The 20,676-nt window shown below is 37.0% G+C and overlaps 1 protein-coding gene across 1 annotated transcript in view; it reads right to left on the bottom strand.

Moving 5' to 3' along the window:
- LRP1B (LDL receptor related protein 1B) overlaps positions 1-20,676 on the bottom strand; it is a 1,336,604-nt gene that overhangs the window by 182,636 nt on the left and 1,133,292 nt on the right. Inside the window, exons 61-62 of the mRNA XM_043505072.1 lie at positions 1,755-1,943; positions 687-835 (exon numbers count right to left, since the gene is read on the bottom strand). Of these exons, the coding sequence (XP_043361007.1) occupies positions 687-835; positions 1,755-1,943 (338 nt within the window). The remainder of the gene's footprint in view (positions 1-686; positions 836-1,754; positions 1,944-20,676) is intronic.

A 20,676-nucleotide genomic window follows, 5' to 3' on the forward strand; every position in this document is an offset into this window, starting at 1 on the left:
AAAGCTGCTCAGAGGTTTGAAAAGTTAGAAGTCCCTCTGGAGATTAGTGCAGGTGAGGTGATGAAAAGTGCAAGATATAAATACACTGTAATGTGGTCCCACTATTTATAATATAGATATAATCTCTAAATATATTATCCCAGATATTATTACAGACTTATTATTCATGACTCAATTAAGGTTGTGTTGAATTTTCCACTTAAAGCAGTATTAAAATCCCTTGGTTTAACAATTAAATGGCTGAATTTAGTCTTTAAACTTGGCACAATAACTCTTCTGAAGGCAACTGAATGTACTGTGCTTTTTAAAATATATATATATATATACACACAACAACTTTTGCAGAGGAAACAAAAATATTTTCTTTCTGAAATGTTGCCCTCATGATATTATGGTAGTTTACCTCCTTATTGTTAAACAATGAGTCACACAAGCTCTAAACTTCATACACAAATATATTTTCATAGCACCTCAGGTATGTGATTTTTGAAATTTTATATTTAAACACAAATCATTCTTCTCTTTATATGTCCTAAGATAACTGATCTCCACAAAGAATAGCTGATGTTACTTCAAAGTTGTGCTGTGGTTTGGAGAATTCCTTCAAGTGTGCACCACTTTCATTAGTATTAACATTTGGCTGTAAGTAAAGCTGCAAATATACAGTAAAACGGCAACTGACTTACCTGACTGGCTGTGCAGTTTGACAAGCAGGTCTTGTTATCTGCAGCAAGGTAAAAATTAGTGGGACAGGCACAAGTGTGTGTTTTGCCAGGAGCTAAGAGACACAAGTGACTGCAGCCACCATTATTTATCATACACAAATGTTTAGACACTGTGAGTGAAAAAGAAAAAAGAATATTAAAACCTATTAACCAACATGCTGATTCACAGGGGAAAAACACCAAACAAATAAAAAACAAACACAGGCAACTTTCTTTTCCCTTTAGGGAAACTTCTAGTAATATAAACCTGTTACCTCAGCATACTTTAAATCTCTTTTATGGTAAAAGGGGAAGTAAAATGCACTAGGTACAAATTACATTATTTTTACAATGTAGTGGTTTATAAAAAAGCATTTCTTAAAAACAAAAACAAACAAAAAATCACTTTTTAGTCATCGGTCTTTCAAATTGTCTTATTAAGTAGCACAAGAATTTTGTTTGAGGCAAATTAATTCATTAATAAAAATGAAGATTTGAATGCTGAAACAATGAGAGAAAGCACTAATCTTTTACAATGGTGCTGATAATTTTTCTAATCTAGACCAGCTGCCAAATTTTATTTAACTAGAACTGTAATACACGGACGGTAGATCAGAGAGATTCATAATACTGTCCTCCTTCTGTAGGCTTTTTGGCCCAACTATTCTTTAAATAACTCTAGGGCTTGTTAGACACCAGTATTTCTTTAAAATATTAACTCTCCTGGTTTTGCAATAATATTGAAAGCTTTGCTAATACTTTATTTTTCCTTTGTTGAACTGATCATCTTTGTAACATAATATCATTTTAACAATTCAGTTGATCTAGTCAATAAGCTGTTCTTTAATAATTTCAACTTGATATTTAGTTACTTAAGAAATTTACCAAAACCACTCTACAAATACTTATAATTATTGCATAAAAATGCCCGATCCTAATACAAAAAAACCAAACCAGAATAAAAATAAATAAAACATCAGTGAATTCAGAAATTAGATGTTTGTGAAATATGCTGATGTGCTGTCTGAAAAGCATGGATAGAATAATTACCATCAGGTTGTCTATAAGAATGATACACCTGGATATCTGTTATGGCATGCCATGAGTTAATCAGTGATATTCTGTCTGCTCCAGAGGTTTTGTGGGCACGGCTCAGTGACTTGGTTTTCCCATCTGTCCAGTAGATGTAGTCTTCAAACAATGTTAGTGCAATCACCCCTGGAATATCTTGATTAGGGACTGTAATAGGAGATGATAAAATTAATGTTCAGTCTTGGAAGACTGCCAGTTAAAATATTCCATACTGTATGGGCTGACAGATACAACCACTATATAACTTCTTGTGAATAACTGCCTTGACAATCTGTCAAGTCTGGAGGGTATTTTACAACTAGTTAAAATAATGCAGGATTGGGTGCAACAGCTCTGCTTGCATACATTTAGTTGGCCCAACCGCTGCAAAGAAAATGAACGAATTTCAGTTAACAAATAACTACGTCCAGATTATAAACAAATTACATGTTAAATTTTAATAAAGTAGTTAGCATATATATTTAAGTTAATTTCCTCTGCTAAAGGTCATTATTTTGATTTTTAAGGGAATACAACTTATTAAACCTGAACCAAGATGCACCTTTAGATGTACTGTATTTTAATACCATTAAAAGCTATTGAAGTCACTTCTTTATGGTGACATATTACAGCTCACAAGATAAACTAAAAAGTAGCTTTTCTGCTAACAGAAATGCAACAATGGTTAAAGGCTTACTGCTGTATATATTTACTTTTTAATACCATACAATACATATCACAGGTGAATATAGACAATAACTTTTATTCTAACTCCCAGAATAGAAATCCTAACTGGGTTAGGGATTCTCAGTTTTTCATGTGAAAAATCTACATCATTCAGAGCAAATGAATTGTTAAAGTACATTATGTAGTGATATCACTGTTACAGTGCAGAAATATGTTTTTCTTATACTTTATAAGATTTAAGTATAACTTCAGTAGTATGTTACTCCATGAGTTCTCTCATTGAAACCACTGGAAGCACTTGTGGCATAGCATACTATGAACACCCATAAAGACAACAGAATATGGCCCACATTGTTCTGAATGTGCTTAACAAACACTGAATAAGCATTGTTAACATTCACTTTTGTAAAATTCAACAAACCCAGGTTGTTCAGGTAAATATGCATTTTTATAGGTTTACTTACTTGCCTACTGTAGCTTAAAAAAAGAAAAATCAATCTGTTTAAAAAACCTTCTGACAAAACATCCTGAGATTTGACGAAATAGTCTAGTAATGATACCATGAGATTTAAGGACTTTTGGAAAAATTATAAAACATGTATTTATGATGGGAAAATGGCAGACAGATGTTGTTATGTTTGAGGTAATTTTGAAAGGACAGTACTGAATGCATGAATCTGACCAACTGTCCTAAACTAGATGGTCAAAAAGGAAATTAGCAGTATGAAATGCATATTTTCAAGTTACTTAAAACCACCGTTGTACAGTAAAACCTGGAGACAGGTGATGGGTTTTTTTTTAGAAACTGCATGCACCTGGTATGCATAGTTGACAAGTTGGCCCAATTACAAGAAAACTGTAAAAAAATAACATCAACTATCACCCACAGGTATTCAGTTGACGAATAAACCTTGAAAAAAAAATAGAAACATTGCGTGGGCTGAAGTTTAACAGGTGCTTATTATACATTTCAAAGTCAATTCTGAAACTTTGAACATTGCCTAGAACTCCTCCAGTAATTTTTTTTGCATGTTAGCATTGGTTCAGATGGAAATAAAACATACACACACAGACCACCTACACATTCCTACTGTATGATTTGTTTTTCTTAAACTTTTGAGTTGTATTCAGGCAGAAGATTTATATTATGGCACTTAGAATTGGTGTTAAAATTCAGGTTTAGGTGGTGGGGAATTTTCATCTGAACTCATCAGAACCCTTGTGCCACATATATAATAGAAGTTGGTATTCACTTTATATACTACCATTTAATATATTCATGAGCATAACATCAAATTCCATCATGCCTTATACAAGCATTGTTATGTCATTCATTCTGCAGTGAATAAGTATATCTTTCCAGTTGCTCAAAACATTTTTTATGCTAAACCTAGTGTGTCGTTTCACAGATATGGCATGTAAAACACTATTATTCATAACTGTCAAGTCAACTGATGAATGCTTTTGTTTGGAATTAGGAGTCTTTCTATAAAATGCCATATAAATCTTTAAGGGTCATTTTTAATATTTAGAGATTGTATCTGACATGGCTTTCACTACTCTTAGCAATGTTTGTTGTGGTACAATTTTAAAAAGCTGTAATCATCTTTTGAACCAGAGATTCTTTCCTGCTTGTCTGCTCTATGTATGGTATGTAAGTACTGAAATCAATAAAGCATCACTAAAATAGTGAATGTATTTGCATTACTGAACGTGAATTAAATTAGAATTCTAACTTGGGGTATTTCACTTACAGCTATTAAAAGTACGAGTTACCATTAACATAAAATTTATTTCCCAAAAAGGAATTCATTTAAAAATACAAAAGTAACAATAATTTAGTTAAAATGAAAAATGTGTTACCGAGTTTTCTGGGGCTGAACTGTCTCCTAGTATGAGAATTTGAATTTGTGCCCCTCTTTCTGGAAATATGAGAGGACATTCAGACTTATCCCTGGGGCTTCTTTCATGGCTTAACCAAGCCCTTTCCAAAGTACCTCCCAATTACTAAACCTGAGATTTTCAAAGTCATTCTTAGAAAGTTTGAACACCCAGTTCCCATTAATTTTAATGAGAATTAGAAGTTCAAATTCTTTATGTAACCTTGAAAATCTCAGCATAATTATTTATTAGTTGACGAAATATAAATATCTAACCTTACTTCACTGTTAACTACATGCATGGGCACTAAAGAAATGATTGTAAAAATGCCCAAAGGTCTTAGTTTGAATGGGAAGAAATTAGGGGCGAGGTCAATCTGGGAAGGAAATCATGATGTGACAAATGTTCTATTTTGGATTCTGACATCTTCCTGAGTCTGAGACATCTTAGTTATAGCAAGAAATAAGAAAAATAGTCAAAAGTATGGGAGAAGGGCGAACAAAGAAGTTTCTTCTTCGTTGAAGTTAGTATCTCAATCTATTTGGTCATCACTTCTTGGAGCACCTTTCTGCCAAAGAATGCTTCTGCGGAGTACAAGTCAGGCCTGTAGATCTTTACAAAATGTTGATTCATGACAAGAGGACAATTTTCCATTTGTTTTGTGGTGGCTGATTCACTTTCTGCCCAGGATGCTACCACAGAATGTGTTGACCAAAATAAGTCTCTTAAGCTGAATATCTTTCAGTGATACAGCATTTGATTCATTTTTTCACATAGAGGATTTGAATGCCTTCAGGCAAAGATATTTAGGGTGGAAGGCAATAAATAAAGGTTTTCTTAAACATGCATGTACTCTGTGCCTCCTCATACTCTCATATAAAAGATAAAAAGATAGCGTAGCTGTGACCCTTCCTCAGCTCCTTTACAGTTCAAAGCCAATGCTGTTGAGGACTCAGAAATGTGGGGACAGATCATGGAAACCACACAGATCACAACATCTCAAAGAATCACAGTGACTGTATGGTAGTTAATTGTTCTTTCTTCTTCAAGTATATATCAGGATGGGTCCCACTGTCATGACTGGGAAGCAGTATCTTCCCTGAACAGCTGGAGTGAGGAATTTCAGCTGTATTTGTCAAACAGAGATTGAAGTACTATTGTCCCAAAATTGGTATCTGACTTAGTTGCCATGTCAAGTGCAGAATGTTTAACTGAGATAGTGGGTTGCTCCGTGTAGCTATCATGCAATTCTCGAAAAGAGCCACATTTCTGAAGTAGGCAGATGATTCCACCTGTTCACTCGTGCAGTGTACCTTGACATTCAGAGGCAGAGCCTTGCCAGCCAATTGATAGCAGCTGGAAACCCACATTGAAATTCTCTGTGATGAGTTAGCTTAGCTTTTCAGTGCAAGGGATATGGCCACAATGAGGCCTGAAAGGGCTTGGTCCTGCTGAGGTAATAGAGCAAGGCTTTGTAGATGTCCAAAATATGCAGCTGCAGCTTCTTCTCTTCCAGCATCAAGTACAAGGTTTGGGGAAAGATTTTCATCACCACCTTGTCCCTGTGGAAGGATGTGGAAGGCAGCCTGGCCATAATAGCAAGGATCTTACTGATTCTGCATGCTGAGATAAAAGCCACGAGAAAGACTATCTTGATAGTAAGGTGATGTCAACAAGAAGCTCCATAAGTTTTAGAAGAACAATATTGAGTGGTAGTCAGATCCCCCTTACTGGAGGTCAAACATGCAGAAGGCCCTTGAGGAATTTCAATGCCACAGGATGTGAGAAGACCAGGTATGACTGTACTGGGGCATGGCATGCAAATATTGAAGCAAGGTGAATCTGAGTTAAATGGTAACTTTGTGTGTTTCAGGATTATATATAGACCAACATCTTCACTATCAGGGCCTCCACCGGCTCATTATTATTTTGAATTGCCTTTATGGAAAATCTTTTCCATTTCAAGGAATATGTCTTCCTAGTGAAATGTTTTCTGTTTTGTATACAGATTTTTAGAACTTGTAGGGAACAGACTCCGTCAGTCAGTGCTCAGCCAGCCAACATCTAAGCCACAGATGGAACAACTGTGAGTCTGAGTGCAGTATCTTTGTGATTCTGGGATATTATGTCTGGAAAGGATGGAAGATTTATGGGAGGCTGCTTGGACAACTAACAAGACCAACAGTCAAAATTGTCTTGGTCAGTGTGGAGCTATCATAATGACTGAAGCCCTGTTTAGTTCGATCTTGGATGTTTTTTGTGGGGACCAGGAGTATTAGAGGGAAAGCATATAGCAGTCCATGAGACTATAGAAGGGGGGAAGGCATCCTGAGAGAGCCTGGGCTCATGTCTCCTCTGAAGCAGTACTTAGTATTATCTTCTGTGGTGAACAAGTCTGTGACGAGAGTTCCACACTGATGGAACACTGGTTTCGGAGGGTTATCGACAGCAACTACTTGTGGTGGTTATCACACTTCAGGAAGTCTGCTGGGTCATTGCCGACTCCTGGAAGGTGTAGAACCATGCTGATATAACTGAACTCAATGGTGTATTGGTAAAGAGGGGATGATACAGCCACTCATTATTTTAGTGCATTGCTGACATGTTGTTTGTCAGGATTTCTGTCCCATGCAGAGGGAGAGGGGGTAGCCAAAAACTAATCACACCTGTTTTGTGACACTGGGATATTATCCTACATACAGCCAGAGAATCCTTAGGTAACCCTTGAGGGCACTTTAAGCACCTATGTGCTGGAGTAACAAATTTGACCTGTTTCTGGTACATGCTCTAACAGAGGTAGAATCTAAATGTCTCAGGTTGGGTGAATGTTTAGTGTCCAGATATAATTTAACTGATTTTTTATTCAAAAAATATTATCTGCCTGATTTGTAAAATGCATTACCATAACTATTAATGCAAGTGGAGAGACTAATTTCCAAATTACTATGCTGAATCTTGGAATATTGTTAAATTCCCCAAACAATGTACTCTAGTCTTTACATATTCCTTTCCATTCAGTAAATGGTCATTCTGCACATACATCTATGAGCGAGAGAGAGAGAGAGGACCCCCATATGGTTATTGATGTGTGTGTGTCACCATCTTAACAGTGTTTCAGCATTGTTTCTATATAGTTGTGACAAAAGTGATATAAATGAAATTGTTACATTTATTTCAATGAAGTGACTGAAATGCTATCAGTGTGTGTGTGTGGGAGTGGGGAGGGTTCAACAGTTATTATATCTGTATTTAGCAAGTAGTTTTGAGGTATACCTTAACTATCCTTGCCACTTCCTGTCACAAAGACAAATATCATCTTTATTTGTAAAAACAAGACTGGATACTCATTTTGTTTAGTCAGATCTGTAAACACCTGCCATGAATTGATTTTCACTGGCCCCCTAAGCCACGTGACTGATAGCCTTAAGATTTTTATTGTGTTTGGAGAATGAAGTAGAGGTGAACACACAGCGATTTTAGGAACACATGCATGATTCTTCTATCATTTACACCAGAATAAATCAGGAGTGCCTCCACTAACATTAATGGAGCTACACAGTTGTAAAACCAGGCTGTTTGGGAAAGGCAACAGAAAGAGAAATTGCTGCTATCTCGTTGAAACCTGTAGCTCTCTGGATATAGTCACTTCTGCTTGAGTTCTGGAAACGTATCTACTCCTATGACTTGTGAGCTTTGCTGCCGCTTTTGATACCAAAAAACCCTGTTGAAGGGTGTCAATATTGTACTTCTGAATAAAATAGGAATTTCTCTCTCAAGGTGATATTCATCCCTGTGCAGAGGGGCAGATCAAGGTTATGCACCACATAAGTTCTGAAAACTCAGCATAGTGGTACTTTTGCACATTGGCGTTCATCTGCCCTTCTGCATATTTCATCTCCAGTGAAAAACCTACTCCTGGAATCCATTCTCTCTTAACCACTCAGGACTGTGACTATACAGTATTTAGACTATTTGCAGCACAATACTACAAAATGACATCCTCAATATAGACATATTAGGAAAAGATTAAAAATGTTAAGTTAGTTGTCTTTCAGTCTAAATTTAGAGGTTGCTACATTGTCATAATACGCATTCAAAAATCTATCAAAATTTACAATTTATCATAGCTTTGATGGATTATTAGTACATCCAAAAATTCAAATTAAACTGTGTGTTCATAAGAAAAAATAAGATTCAAGAGTGGTACAATATAATATAAAATCTCAATTTTCCCGTTATCCCTAATTTACAAGGCAGCTAAGTTAGTGTGCAGGATAAAATATTAATTACACTCCAGAGACTGCATTTCAGAATACAGTTGACTGACTGCAGCAACTAAATTTTAAAAATTTTTAAAAATACCACTATGTCCAAACCCTGGGAACAGCCATAGGTACTAGGATGGCTCCACAATATTCCAACTTCTTCATAGGCCACTGCAAGAAAGAATTTCTGGAAAAATGCGACACAACAAATGACATATGTGAGATACAATGATATTTTCCTCCATTGGACCAACAAGCTAAACTCCCTCACGGATTTCCACCACAACTTCAACAACTACTGTCCATCCATCAAATTCTCTCTAGAACACTCCCACACCAGCATCAACTTCCTGGACACCACAATCAGCCTCAACAACAGACCCTCACAGACAACTATATACAAGAAACACAAATCATCTCGCCTACTTTCACAGATCCAATAACCATCCCTAAACACACCAGAAAATCTGTTATCTACTGCCAGGCACTCAGATACCACAGAATATGTTCCAAGAAGAAAGTCCAGGATACACACCTTAACATACTTAAAAACGCCTTCACCAAACAAGGACACTTCAACAGAGAAGTAGATTGCATCATGGCCACCCAAATACCCCTAAAGAACATGCTTCAATATAGAACCAAAAAACCCAAACCTATGACTTCACACCCCTTGTTGGTACCACTCTAATGGAACCCATACAGGGTAACATTAAACAATTACTACCCACACTCAATGAGGATCACATCCTGAAAAAAAATTACCTGAACCTCCTCTTCTGGCCTTCAGATAATCCGCCCCCAACCTCAGCAAGCTCATCATCAGAAGCAAGCTCACCACAGATGAGCACACACCAACTTAAAACAGCACCAGACCTTTCCATAACAATTGATTAAAAACCTGCAGACATATATTCACTGCTACAATGATCAATACCCCACAACACACCTTTCAAGATACATGAGTCCTACACATGCCTGTCACAACATGTGAAATACCTCATCCAATGCACTACTGTCCAAATAACAACTATATGGGTGAAATCAGATAATCACTATGCTCTCAAATGAACTCACACAGAAAAATGATCGACAAAAACACCATATCAACCATTGCTGAACATTTTTCACAAAATGATCATTCCATATCTGACCTCTCAGTCTTAATCCTGAAAGGACGCCTGCATAACACCTTCAAAAGATGAGCCTGATATCTTGAATTCATAACTTTGCTAGACATGAAAAATCATGGACTAAATAAAGACAATGGATTCACGGCTCATTACAACAATCTGTAACTCACTAACCCTCCTTTGTCCTATGACTACAGAGCTGTTAACTGCCCACATCACCTTGAATGGTCTCTTGCAACATGTGTTAACAGCTTATGCTTAACAGTCTGGTCCACCTTGAATTTAGCTGTGACACTCTGAGTACCTTTTCCAAACCTGAAGAACTCTCTCTCTCTTTCACCATCAAAAGTTGGTTTCACCATCAAAAGTTAAAGATATTACCGCACCCACCTTCTCTTTTTGAAGCATCTAAAATACTTTTTTAAAAAAATAATGTTTTAAACTGAATTTTGTGCTTCTGAAGGGTAATGAATTGAGAGCTCTGGAAGCCAAAGTCCTCTTATTATCCTCAATATCAATCCAGGACAAGTGAGAAAAGTTCCATCTTCACCATGCTTACTTATCTATGTGCATAAACCTAATAAGAAGTATGACAGGAAACATAACTTGCACTAACTGGTGGTTTTATCATCGGTCCTAGCTCAATGTTCAAAAGCTGAATGGGCATGGAGACTCTCAATACTTTAAATAGACTGTTGCACATCCAGGTTAGAAAGGAAAGCATGTTTACAAGTAAAAAGCATGGACGAGCTTGTATTGCCACTGCCTACACTGTCCACGACATATGGATACCTAGAGAACGTCAGTCTCCAGAACTAAATTCAAGCGCATTGAATTAGAGTGGATACTCCATTCAACTGACTGTGGTGTAAAATGCAGTCTCCTGAGTGCAATATTGTTTTAATTTCAGTCCTTCATGCTTGATATTCACGATGAGTAACTGAAGTTCCTGATGGAGAGTCTCTTCTTCTGAACAGGTGCACATGGGATTAGACATTCCTGACACCCAACTTTTTAAGTGGAGTCTCTGACTGTTGAAAACTCCATTATGCATGACTCCGGAGTCCCACTGTCATCTAAATGTATGGACAATTTTTTTTCACAATTTATAAACACATCAGTGAATGAACTAAGGAAGATCTCTCAGCCTTAAGTGTTTCAGATGGGCTCTTCACTGGTTGATAAGATCCATAGCCAGACAATTCTTTTTATGCCATTGGCTTTTTTGATACTATCCATTGTTTGAATGTGACATCAGAAAGCTCCTATTGGCCAGGGTAGAACAAGAAAAATATATAAAACCAGAGGGTGTTTTTTCAATGGGATCATACTCCACGCTTATGCTGAATTAGCAGATTTGAAGTGCAACTTCTATTTGCTACATAGGCATGAGTGATGACAAAGTATCTAAAGCAGTGATATTCAGACTGAGGCTTGCGAGCCGCAAGTCGCTTTTTAATGTGTCTATTGAAGCTCTGTTCAGCACATGATATTAAAGCACTGTATGATTTAATTATAAGCCAATGAAAGTAATTAACCAATCAGGATGCTTTTACTATGTTGTAGTACAATTGTAGTTGATAAAATAATAATCCTTGATCAGTCATTTTGTGTAAATATAATCATAATATATATACACATATATAAAATGTTCTTACAGCAAAATGACTGACCAAGTATATATAAAAACTAAATATTTCCCAGTCATACTATTTAAATATGAATATATAGTACTATAGTAAATGAAACAATGAATTCACTGTACTGTGGATCTTCTGGGAAATGTTAATCACTAATTTGGCTCCTGAACCTCTGAGTTCTGAGTATCACTGATCTAAAGCATCAGAGAAGACAATATTATGGAATAGCCTTCCAAGGGAAGCAGTGGGGGCAAAAGATCTATCTGGCTTTAAGATTCTACTCGATAAGTTTATGGAGGAGATGGTATGATGGGATAATGTGATTTTGGTAAGTAATTGATCTTTAAATATTCAGGGTAAATAGGCCTAATCCCCTGAGATGGGATATTAGATGGATGGGATCTGAGTTACTTAGGAAAGAATTTTCTGTAGTATCTGGCTGGTGAATCTTGCCCATATGCTCAGGGTGATCACCATATTTGGGGTCGGGAAGGAATTTTCCTCCAGGGCAGATTGGAAGAGGCCCTGGAGGTTTTTCGCCTTCCTCTGTAGCATGGGGCACGGGTCACTTGAGGGAGGATTCTCTGCTCCTTGAAGTCTTTAAACCACGATTTGAGAACTTCAATAGCTCAGACATAGGTGAGGTTTTTCGTAGGAGTGGGTGGGTGAAATTCTGTGGCCTGCGTTGTGCAGGAGGTCGGACTAGATGATCAGAATGGTCCCTTCTGACCTTAGTATCTATGAATCTATGAATTAATGTGCTCTGGAAATTTTGACCATAAAGCAACTATATACTTTTAATGGACTTCTGCAGTATACTGTATTCATTGCCCTTCCGTGGATTCTTGATCTGTGTTTTTCTTGGATTTGTGTAGCCTGGAAGGCTATAGACATTTTTTTGCTGCTTAGACTTTAACTGGGTTAAAAAAAGAATTAGATAAATTCATGTAGGATAGGTCCATCAATGGCTATTAGTCGGGATAGGCAAGGCTGGTGTCCCTAACCTCTGTTTGCCAGAAGCTGAGAATATGAGACAGGGAATGGATCACTTGATGATTACCTGTTCATTCCCTCTGTGGCACCTGGCATTGGCCCTGGGCTGATTACCCAATCGGCAGACTAAGCAAGTGCTTAGGGCACCAGCAAAAAAATTTGGTATTTGATATTTCAAAAAAAGCATTGAAGTAGTCATCATGGGAAAAATCAGAATTTTGTTAGACTTCCTTACACTCCATTACACACTCTTCCCCCATTTTTCTGTTCTCTTTTTATTACTTATCCCCACCTAAACCAGGGGAGGTGTGCTATTAATGTAGATCAAAATAATGCGAGGAAATCAGATCATGTCGTGTATAGCAATATATTTTTGTTTTATTATTGATATATTCTTCTCAGTTATATGTACTTGATTCATTTTTTTCATATATATATATATATATATATATATATATATATATATATATATATATATTAATTATAGTACACATTGTGTAATTTTTTTTAAAGTTCAGATAACTGAGGGTGGTGTTTATGTGACCATTGCTTATTAGCACCGTAGTGTCCAGGAAGTGGATCTCTTGTGTGGACTGGTCCACCCTATATCGGAAACCTACTGACCGCTATTCCTACCTACATGCCTCTAGCTTTCATCCAGATCATACCACACGATCCATTGTCTACAGCCAAGATCTACGATATAACCGCATTTGCTCCAACCCCTCAGACAGAGACAAACACCTACAAGATCTCTATCAGGCATTCCTCCAACTACAATACCCACCTGCTGAAGTGAAGAAACAGATTGACAGAGCCAGAAGAGTACCCAGAAGTCACCTACTACAGGACAGGCCCAACAAAGAAAATAATAGAACGCCACTAGCCATCACCTTCAGCCCCCAAATAAAACCTCTCCAATGCATCATCAAGGATGTACAACCTATCCTGAAGGACGACCCATCACTCTCACAGATCTTGGGAGACAGGCCAGTCCTTGCTTACAGACAGCCCCCCAATCTGAAGCAAATACTCACCAGCAACCACACACCACACAACAGAACCACTAACCCAGGAACCTATCCTTGCAACAAAGCCCGTTGCCAACTCTATCCACATATCTATTCAGGGGACACCATCATAGGGCCTAATCACATCAGCCACACTATCAGAGGCTCTTTCACCTGCGCATCTACCAATGTGATATATGCCATCATGGGCCAGCAATGCCCCTCTGCCATGTACATTGGTCAAACTGGACAGTCTACATAAAAGAATGAATGGACACAAATCAGATGTCAAGAATTATAACATTCAAAAACCAGTTGGAGAACACTTCAATCTCTCTGGTCACTCGATTACAGACCTAAGAGTGGCTATCCTTCAACAAAAAAGCTTCAAAAACAGACTCCAAGGAGAGACTGCTGAATTGGAATTAATTTGCAAACTGGATACAATTAACTTAGGCTTGAATAGAGACTGGGAATGGATGAGTCATTACACAAAGTAAAACTATTTCCCCATGGTATTTCCCCCCCCCCCATCCCACCCCCCACTGTTCCTCAGATATTCTTGTTAACTGCTGGAAATAGCCTACCTTGCTTGTCACCATGAAAGGTTTTCCTCCTTTCCCCCCGCCCCCTGCTGCTGGTGATGGCTTATCTTAAGTGATCACTCTCCTTACAGTGTGTATGATAAACACATTGTTTCATGTTCTCTGTGTGTGTATATCAATCTCCCCACTGTTTTTTCCACCAAATGCATCCGATGAAGTGAGCTGTAGCTTACAAAAGCTTATGCTCTAATAAATTTGTTAGTCTCTAAGGTGCCACAAGTACTCCTTTTCTTTTTGCGAATACAGACTAACATGGCTGCTACTCTGATACCCTGTTGACTTGAACATGAATCCCTGTGGAGAAGTACGGCAATTCTACTGTTATATGCATGCAATGTTTAATGAAACAGGAAAAATGAAATTCAGTCACATTGATCTTTATGACACAATATCGAAAGAAGGAATACAATGTGTATTTTCAAACGTAGCGATCACACTACATATTTTTCTAACATTGATGATTACTAACTGCTCCGCAGAACGCTCTTTTTCTCAGCTGAAAAGAATCAAAAACCCTCAGAGAACAACAATGTGTCAGGACAGACTTGGTTCACTTTCCCTATTGTGCATGGAAGCGGACATGTTTCATCGAGTCAGCTTCGATGAACGTATCCAGAATTTTGCAATTAAAAAATCAAGAAAGAAGCTATTTTAATTTCAGCATCCGTGTAAGTTTTACATCATTTCAAAAAATAAAATTTTATTTTATGGTATAGTATTGTTTTTATTTTGAAATACATATGATGGAGGGGGGGACACCATAATCTTTTCAGTGTTTAGGGCCACTAACGATCTTAATCTGGCCCTGCTTTGGCCACTGTCTGAAGACAGGATACTGGGCTAGATGGACCTTTGGTCTGACACATTATGGCCATCCTAATGTTCTTATGTTATTGCCTTCAGAGAAAATATTATAATCAAATCAACTAACAATGGACCGTATCAACTGTTAATCAAATAAATAAATAAAATTTAAGCAATTTGCAAGTCATATCTAAACAAAAGCTATTCTAATGTGAACACACAATTTAATATAAATATTTTTCCAGTGACACAAAGGTAGGGCATGAGTGAAGTTGTAGCTATCAGACATTTCAGAAATGGAGGTTAATTTAAATTTATTTTACTGATTGAGCAACATTTCTGTAGTAGCTAAATTGTATTTTGCTTTTTTCATTAATTTTTATTATGTTGTAAACAACAGAACATCAGCACTGTTTTCATATAATATCCTATAAAATCTACAGTTTGCATGGAATGTGAATGAAAAAAATGAAGAAAAAGAATCATAATATAATACTGAAATCTAGTCTTTTTGATGTAGCCTTTTTGTTTTCTTTTTCCTCCCCAGCATTCTGTAAGCCTCCCAAGATCTCAATCAGTGACAACTATTGATTTATCTGCATACACTGGTACAAAAAAAGTCTTTTCTTTCTTATTTTTTCCCCTTACAGCGAAACATACTCCCTTTTTCTATCTAACGTTCATTTCAAAACATTTGATAAAGATGCCCAACTGGCCATCCATTAGCAAGAGATTAACATCTTAATTAAACATAAAACTACATTAAAATAATATGAAGCATCATATCTAGACCAACAAATGCAGGGATAGGAATTAAACATTAATTAGTTTGGGCCATAATGGAAACAAAATAAAAAAAATTGAAATGTTTTCATTTTGACATTTATTTTAAAAAACACAAAAATGGGGTACACAAAAACCCAAAGCTAAACAAACAAAACAAAAAGTTAATCTGTTTTTCAGATCTTCCAGTTTAGTGGCAGAACAAAAAAAAAAAAAGAAAAGAAAAAGAAAAGAAATCAATTATCTTCGCTCCAGTAATTAATCCATAGACAAATTCACATGACATACAACTTCTCTTTCAGAGATGTTATGATCTGCCATTCCATAGCAATTTTATTTACTACGTTTAATGTCTTGGTTATTAAAATATTTGCACCTGAATACTCCAAATAACCTATTACTTAGGGATGAATAGCTTTCTATTACTATAAGAACTCATACAAACCACACTATTTCTCTCAAATGAATAAAGCCCCAATTGTTTATGATTGGTTTAGCTTAAGGGCTGTTATGGTCAGAAAAGTGATGATGTATTACTCAACTGTGCACACTGTTCATTGTCTTACTCAACTAATTTGCTCCTTTTGAGGATTCAGAGTTTAATTTGATATTTTTACTCCTTTTTACACCAATTTTCACAACTCCATTACAACAAATTCCATTACTGCTCCTGCACCACCAACAGCATTATCATCTCTGTTCCATCAGCAGAATCTTTATTATTAGTGAACTCAGACTGACAAAGAACCCAGTTTGATTTTCAGATCCTAGTTCTTTTTATTTGTAAAGTGAACATAGTGGACGTAGAGTTATTGAGAGGCAATGAACACTGAATCCCACATACCGTTTTAGTCACTTTTTAGAGTATAGCTGTATTTAAGGCCTGGTCTACACTAGAAAATTAGATTCATAGATACTAAGGTCAGAAGGGACCATTCTGATCATCTAGTCCGACCTCCTGCACAGCGCAGGCCACAGAATCTCACCCACCCACTCCTATGAAAAACCTCACCCATGTCTGAGCTATTGAAGTCCTTAAATCATGGTTTAAAGACTTCAAGGAGCAGAGAAGCCTCCCTCAAGTCAACCATGCCCCATGCTACAGAGGAAGGCGAAAAACCTCCAGGGCCTCTCCAATCTGCCCTGGAGGAAAATTCCTTCCCGACCCCAAATATGGCAATCAGCTAAACCCTGAGCATATGGGCAAGATTCACCAGCCAGATCCTACAGAAAATTCTTTCCTGGGTAACTCAGATCCCATCCATCTAATATCCCATCTCAGGGGATTTGGCCTATTTACCCTGAATATTTAAAGATCAATTACTTACCAAAATCACATTATCCCATCATACCATCTCCTCCATAAACTTATCAAGTAGAATCTTAAAACCAGATAGATCTTTTGCCCCCACTGCTTCCCTTCGAAGGCTATTCCGAAACTTCACTCCTCTGATGGTTAAAAAACCTTCGTCTGATTTCAAGTCTAAACTTCCTGGTGGCCAGTTTATACCCATTTGTTCTTGTGTCCACATTGGTGCTGAGCTGAAATAATTCCTCTCCCTCTCCTGTATGTATCCCTCTGATATATTTATAGAGAGCAATCATATCTCCCCTCAACCTTCTTTTAGTTAGGCTAAACAAGCCAAGCTCCTTCAGTCTCCTTTCATAAGACAAGTTTTCCATTCCTTGGATCATCCTAGTAGCCCTTCTCTGTACCTGCTCCAGTTTGAATTCATCCTTTTTAAACATGGGAGACCAGAACTGCACACAGTATTCTAGGTGAGGTCTCACCAGTGCCTTGTATAATGGTACTAAAACCTCCTTATCCCTACTGGAAATGCCTCTCCTGATGCATCCCAAAACCGCATTAGCTTTTTTCACAGCCATATCACATTGGCAGCTCATAGTCATCCTATGATCAACCAATACTCCAAGGTCCTTCTCCTCTTCTGTTACTTCTAATTGATGCGTCCCCAACTTATAACTAAAATTCTTGTTATTAATCCCTAAATGCATAACCTTACACTTCTCACTATTAAATTTAATCCTATTACTATTACTCCAGTTTACTAATAGGATGAAATTAGGTTTAACTACATCAGTGAGGTTGTGAAAAATCCACACCCTGAACAACATAGTTAAGCCATCCTAGGTCCTTGTGTAGACAGAGCTAGGTCAGCGGTAGAATTCTTCTATCAAGCTAGCTGTTTTTCTCTTGGGGAGGTGCATTACCTGTGCTGTCAGGAGAATCCCTCCTGTCAAAGTAGGTAATGTCTACACTGATGTGCTACAGCAATGCATTTTAAGTATAAACAAGTCCATAGAGACTCTAACTCAGATTCTTGTGACCCAATTCCCCACCACAAGCTCCACTTCTAACCCTGATTGAGTGGCTTCCAGATTTACTCTCTGCCAACAATGTCCATGCAACTCTCCCCCTCTTCTTATAGGCCATCCTTATCTCCTTACAGACCTACACAACCATCTCTGCTTCTCTGTTGGGTCCTGAAACTATAGTTAAACAATACATTCTCATATAGTGTAAGAAATATGATCGGGATTGCAATGTGCACCAGATTACAAAAGAAAGCAAAAGTACTAGATGGAAGCTAGATGCTGCAAGGGGAATGAGTGCCCTGGCACTAGAGGGAAGTGAGGGAAAAGAAAGAAAGAAAGAAAGAAAGAAAGAAAGAAAGAAAGAAAGAAAGAAAGAAAGAAAGAAAGAAAGAAAGAAAGAAAGAAAGAAAGAAAGATGTTGGCAGAGTGGAGCATGCAGTAAGAAGGGCTGAACAAACTAGGAGGGAAAGCAAAGGATGACCAAATGACTGAACAGAAAGAGAGATCAAACCATAGCTGGCAGACTAGGAGGAGAGAAAGGAAGTAGGTTTGCATGAATCTACACTGAACAGGTCATGGGAGCCTGAAGAGGCAGGAATGATTACACAGGCCTGAATAGGAGGGTTCTGCATTTGTTCAGAAGTTGGGGCAAAGTATGAATACAAATTTAAAACTCTGGATTCTTAGCTGAACTGTACAGATCACCAAACCTGATGAACTTCACTGACAAATGTATATCAATTTTTATCTACAAGTCAAATTTACATATTGTAAACCATGCATGCAGTGTATATGCCTACTTAAACAATTATGAAAAATTAATGGTAAGGTGAAGTAGGTTTCCCCTCACCTCCTTTCTATTAATAACTCCATCTTTTCAATATTTACTCTTTAGCTACATATTATGTAATATAAATTTGCACACTTTTTATCTCATGCTATTTGGGGATTATATAAGTGCAAAAGCTATCTGAAATCATATAACATTTTGGTGTCTATTTTATATAATTTAATTACATTAAATATCATGGAATTTAAACAGAATTGTTTAAAATAAAACAAAACACATGCTTAGGCATGATCTTGTATAAAAGTTCCACCTACTTCTCTTCTGAAGGCTGAGGCATAATTCCATATCATGGGAAATGTGAAAATCCCTTAACTACAACAATGCTAGTGACAGCTGATACCATAAAATATGTGCTTCTTGGGTAGCTATTATGATTTAAGTTGTTTCAATGAAGTATAGCCCAGAGTAAATGGCAACATGGTGCTGATTAACCCAGAGACCAAGAGTACTACTGTATATGGAGTGCATTTTTTTTATTAGATCTCTTATGGGATGTAGCCTCCTTTCCCATGTACATTGGTTCTTTACAATAAGCTGGTACTAGACACTTCTAAGCCCATGATGAAATAGAGAGACACAATCCCTGTGATCTCATAAGTAAAAGGAGTCCAATTCTGCCCAGCTCTTATGTGGGCTACATAAGAAGAGACAAGGGAAAGGCTCCTGGCACCCTTCCTCACCAACATACACCCATATCAGGGGCAGATAGAGTCTGGTCCTAATTAATTACTGTCTGGAATTTAAATATTGAGAAATAGCTTTTAAGAGAGTTAGTAGAATTTTAAATCAATAATATGTCTGCCAATGGCTTGAGAGTAGTTTATGCTAAACAGCAGTATTTTGGTGTATATGGTTAATGTGAAATTTACGGTTTTATTACATAAAGCAAGCTTAAACTGATAACAAAAGGTTTGAGAATTCAGTTTGTTATATGGCATATTCCTTTCTGCAACTCTAACACTGACTTTCTCTACAATTCTTGTACTATAAGAGATATTTTATAACAAATCCTTTTGATGATTCATCTTCCAAAATGCTAATTTCAAACCTCCATATTATCATATATAAGTTCATTTAAATTAACTAAATGTAAATAGTTTTCAAAGATACTTTCATTCACTTATGTTTATGAACCAAATATGTGGCTGTAAAGTATACTGGGGAAAGGGTAGATTGTAATAATAAAAAGAAAAAATACTTATAGATGTAGTCTAACTAAATTTTATTTATAAGAGTGTTGTAGAATGTTTTATTAATGATTTTGTAAGGCTAGAGACTTTCAGTGATAAATATTTTACAGATTAGTCAATATTACTTTTACTACATTTAAAATCTTATTTTAAAAATGAAAAATCCAAATCCTGCTTAATGAGCATAACAAATTGTTTAATCCCAGTAACTAAAACCTTGATTCCTAAATATATATGTGTATGTATGTATTAACTAATATTGAAGACTGAAATTAGCATTTTGGAATGTAATTTGAAACTTGAAAAGAGTTTCGATTAAAATGTTTCTATTTAATCATTTTAATACTGTAACAAAGCTCTGTCCTTGCTTGTCCATGGGTCTCGCGTTTCCTGGCAGATTTCGCTAGCCTCAGAGGCTCACTGTGACCCTCCACATAACCCTTCTGTCTCTAGAGATAAGGGTGACAGTCTACTGAGCCATTTTCATCATAAGCCAGCGAGGGAGGTGAGCAGAAGTTATCCTTCCTTGCACTGTCTCTGTTGTCTCCCAGTCTCAGTGATTAATCAGGGGCAAAGGTGGGGGGGGGGGAAAAGAGTCCTGGCCCATCCTCTACTCCGGGCTCCAGCCCAGGGACCCTAACAGTATCAGCTATGGTAGCTGACCTTTTAGAAACATGACATGTACAATTCCCTGGGCTACTTCCCCCACAGCAGCCCTCATTT

Source organism: Dermochelys coriacea, chromosome 11 (genome assembly GCF_009764565.3).
Source record: "Dermochelys coriacea isolate rDerCor1 chromosome 11, rDerCor1.pri.v4, whole genome shotgun sequence".
Taxonomy (NCBI): domain Eukaryota; kingdom Metazoa; phylum Chordata; order Testudines; family Dermochelyidae; genus Dermochelys; species Dermochelys coriacea.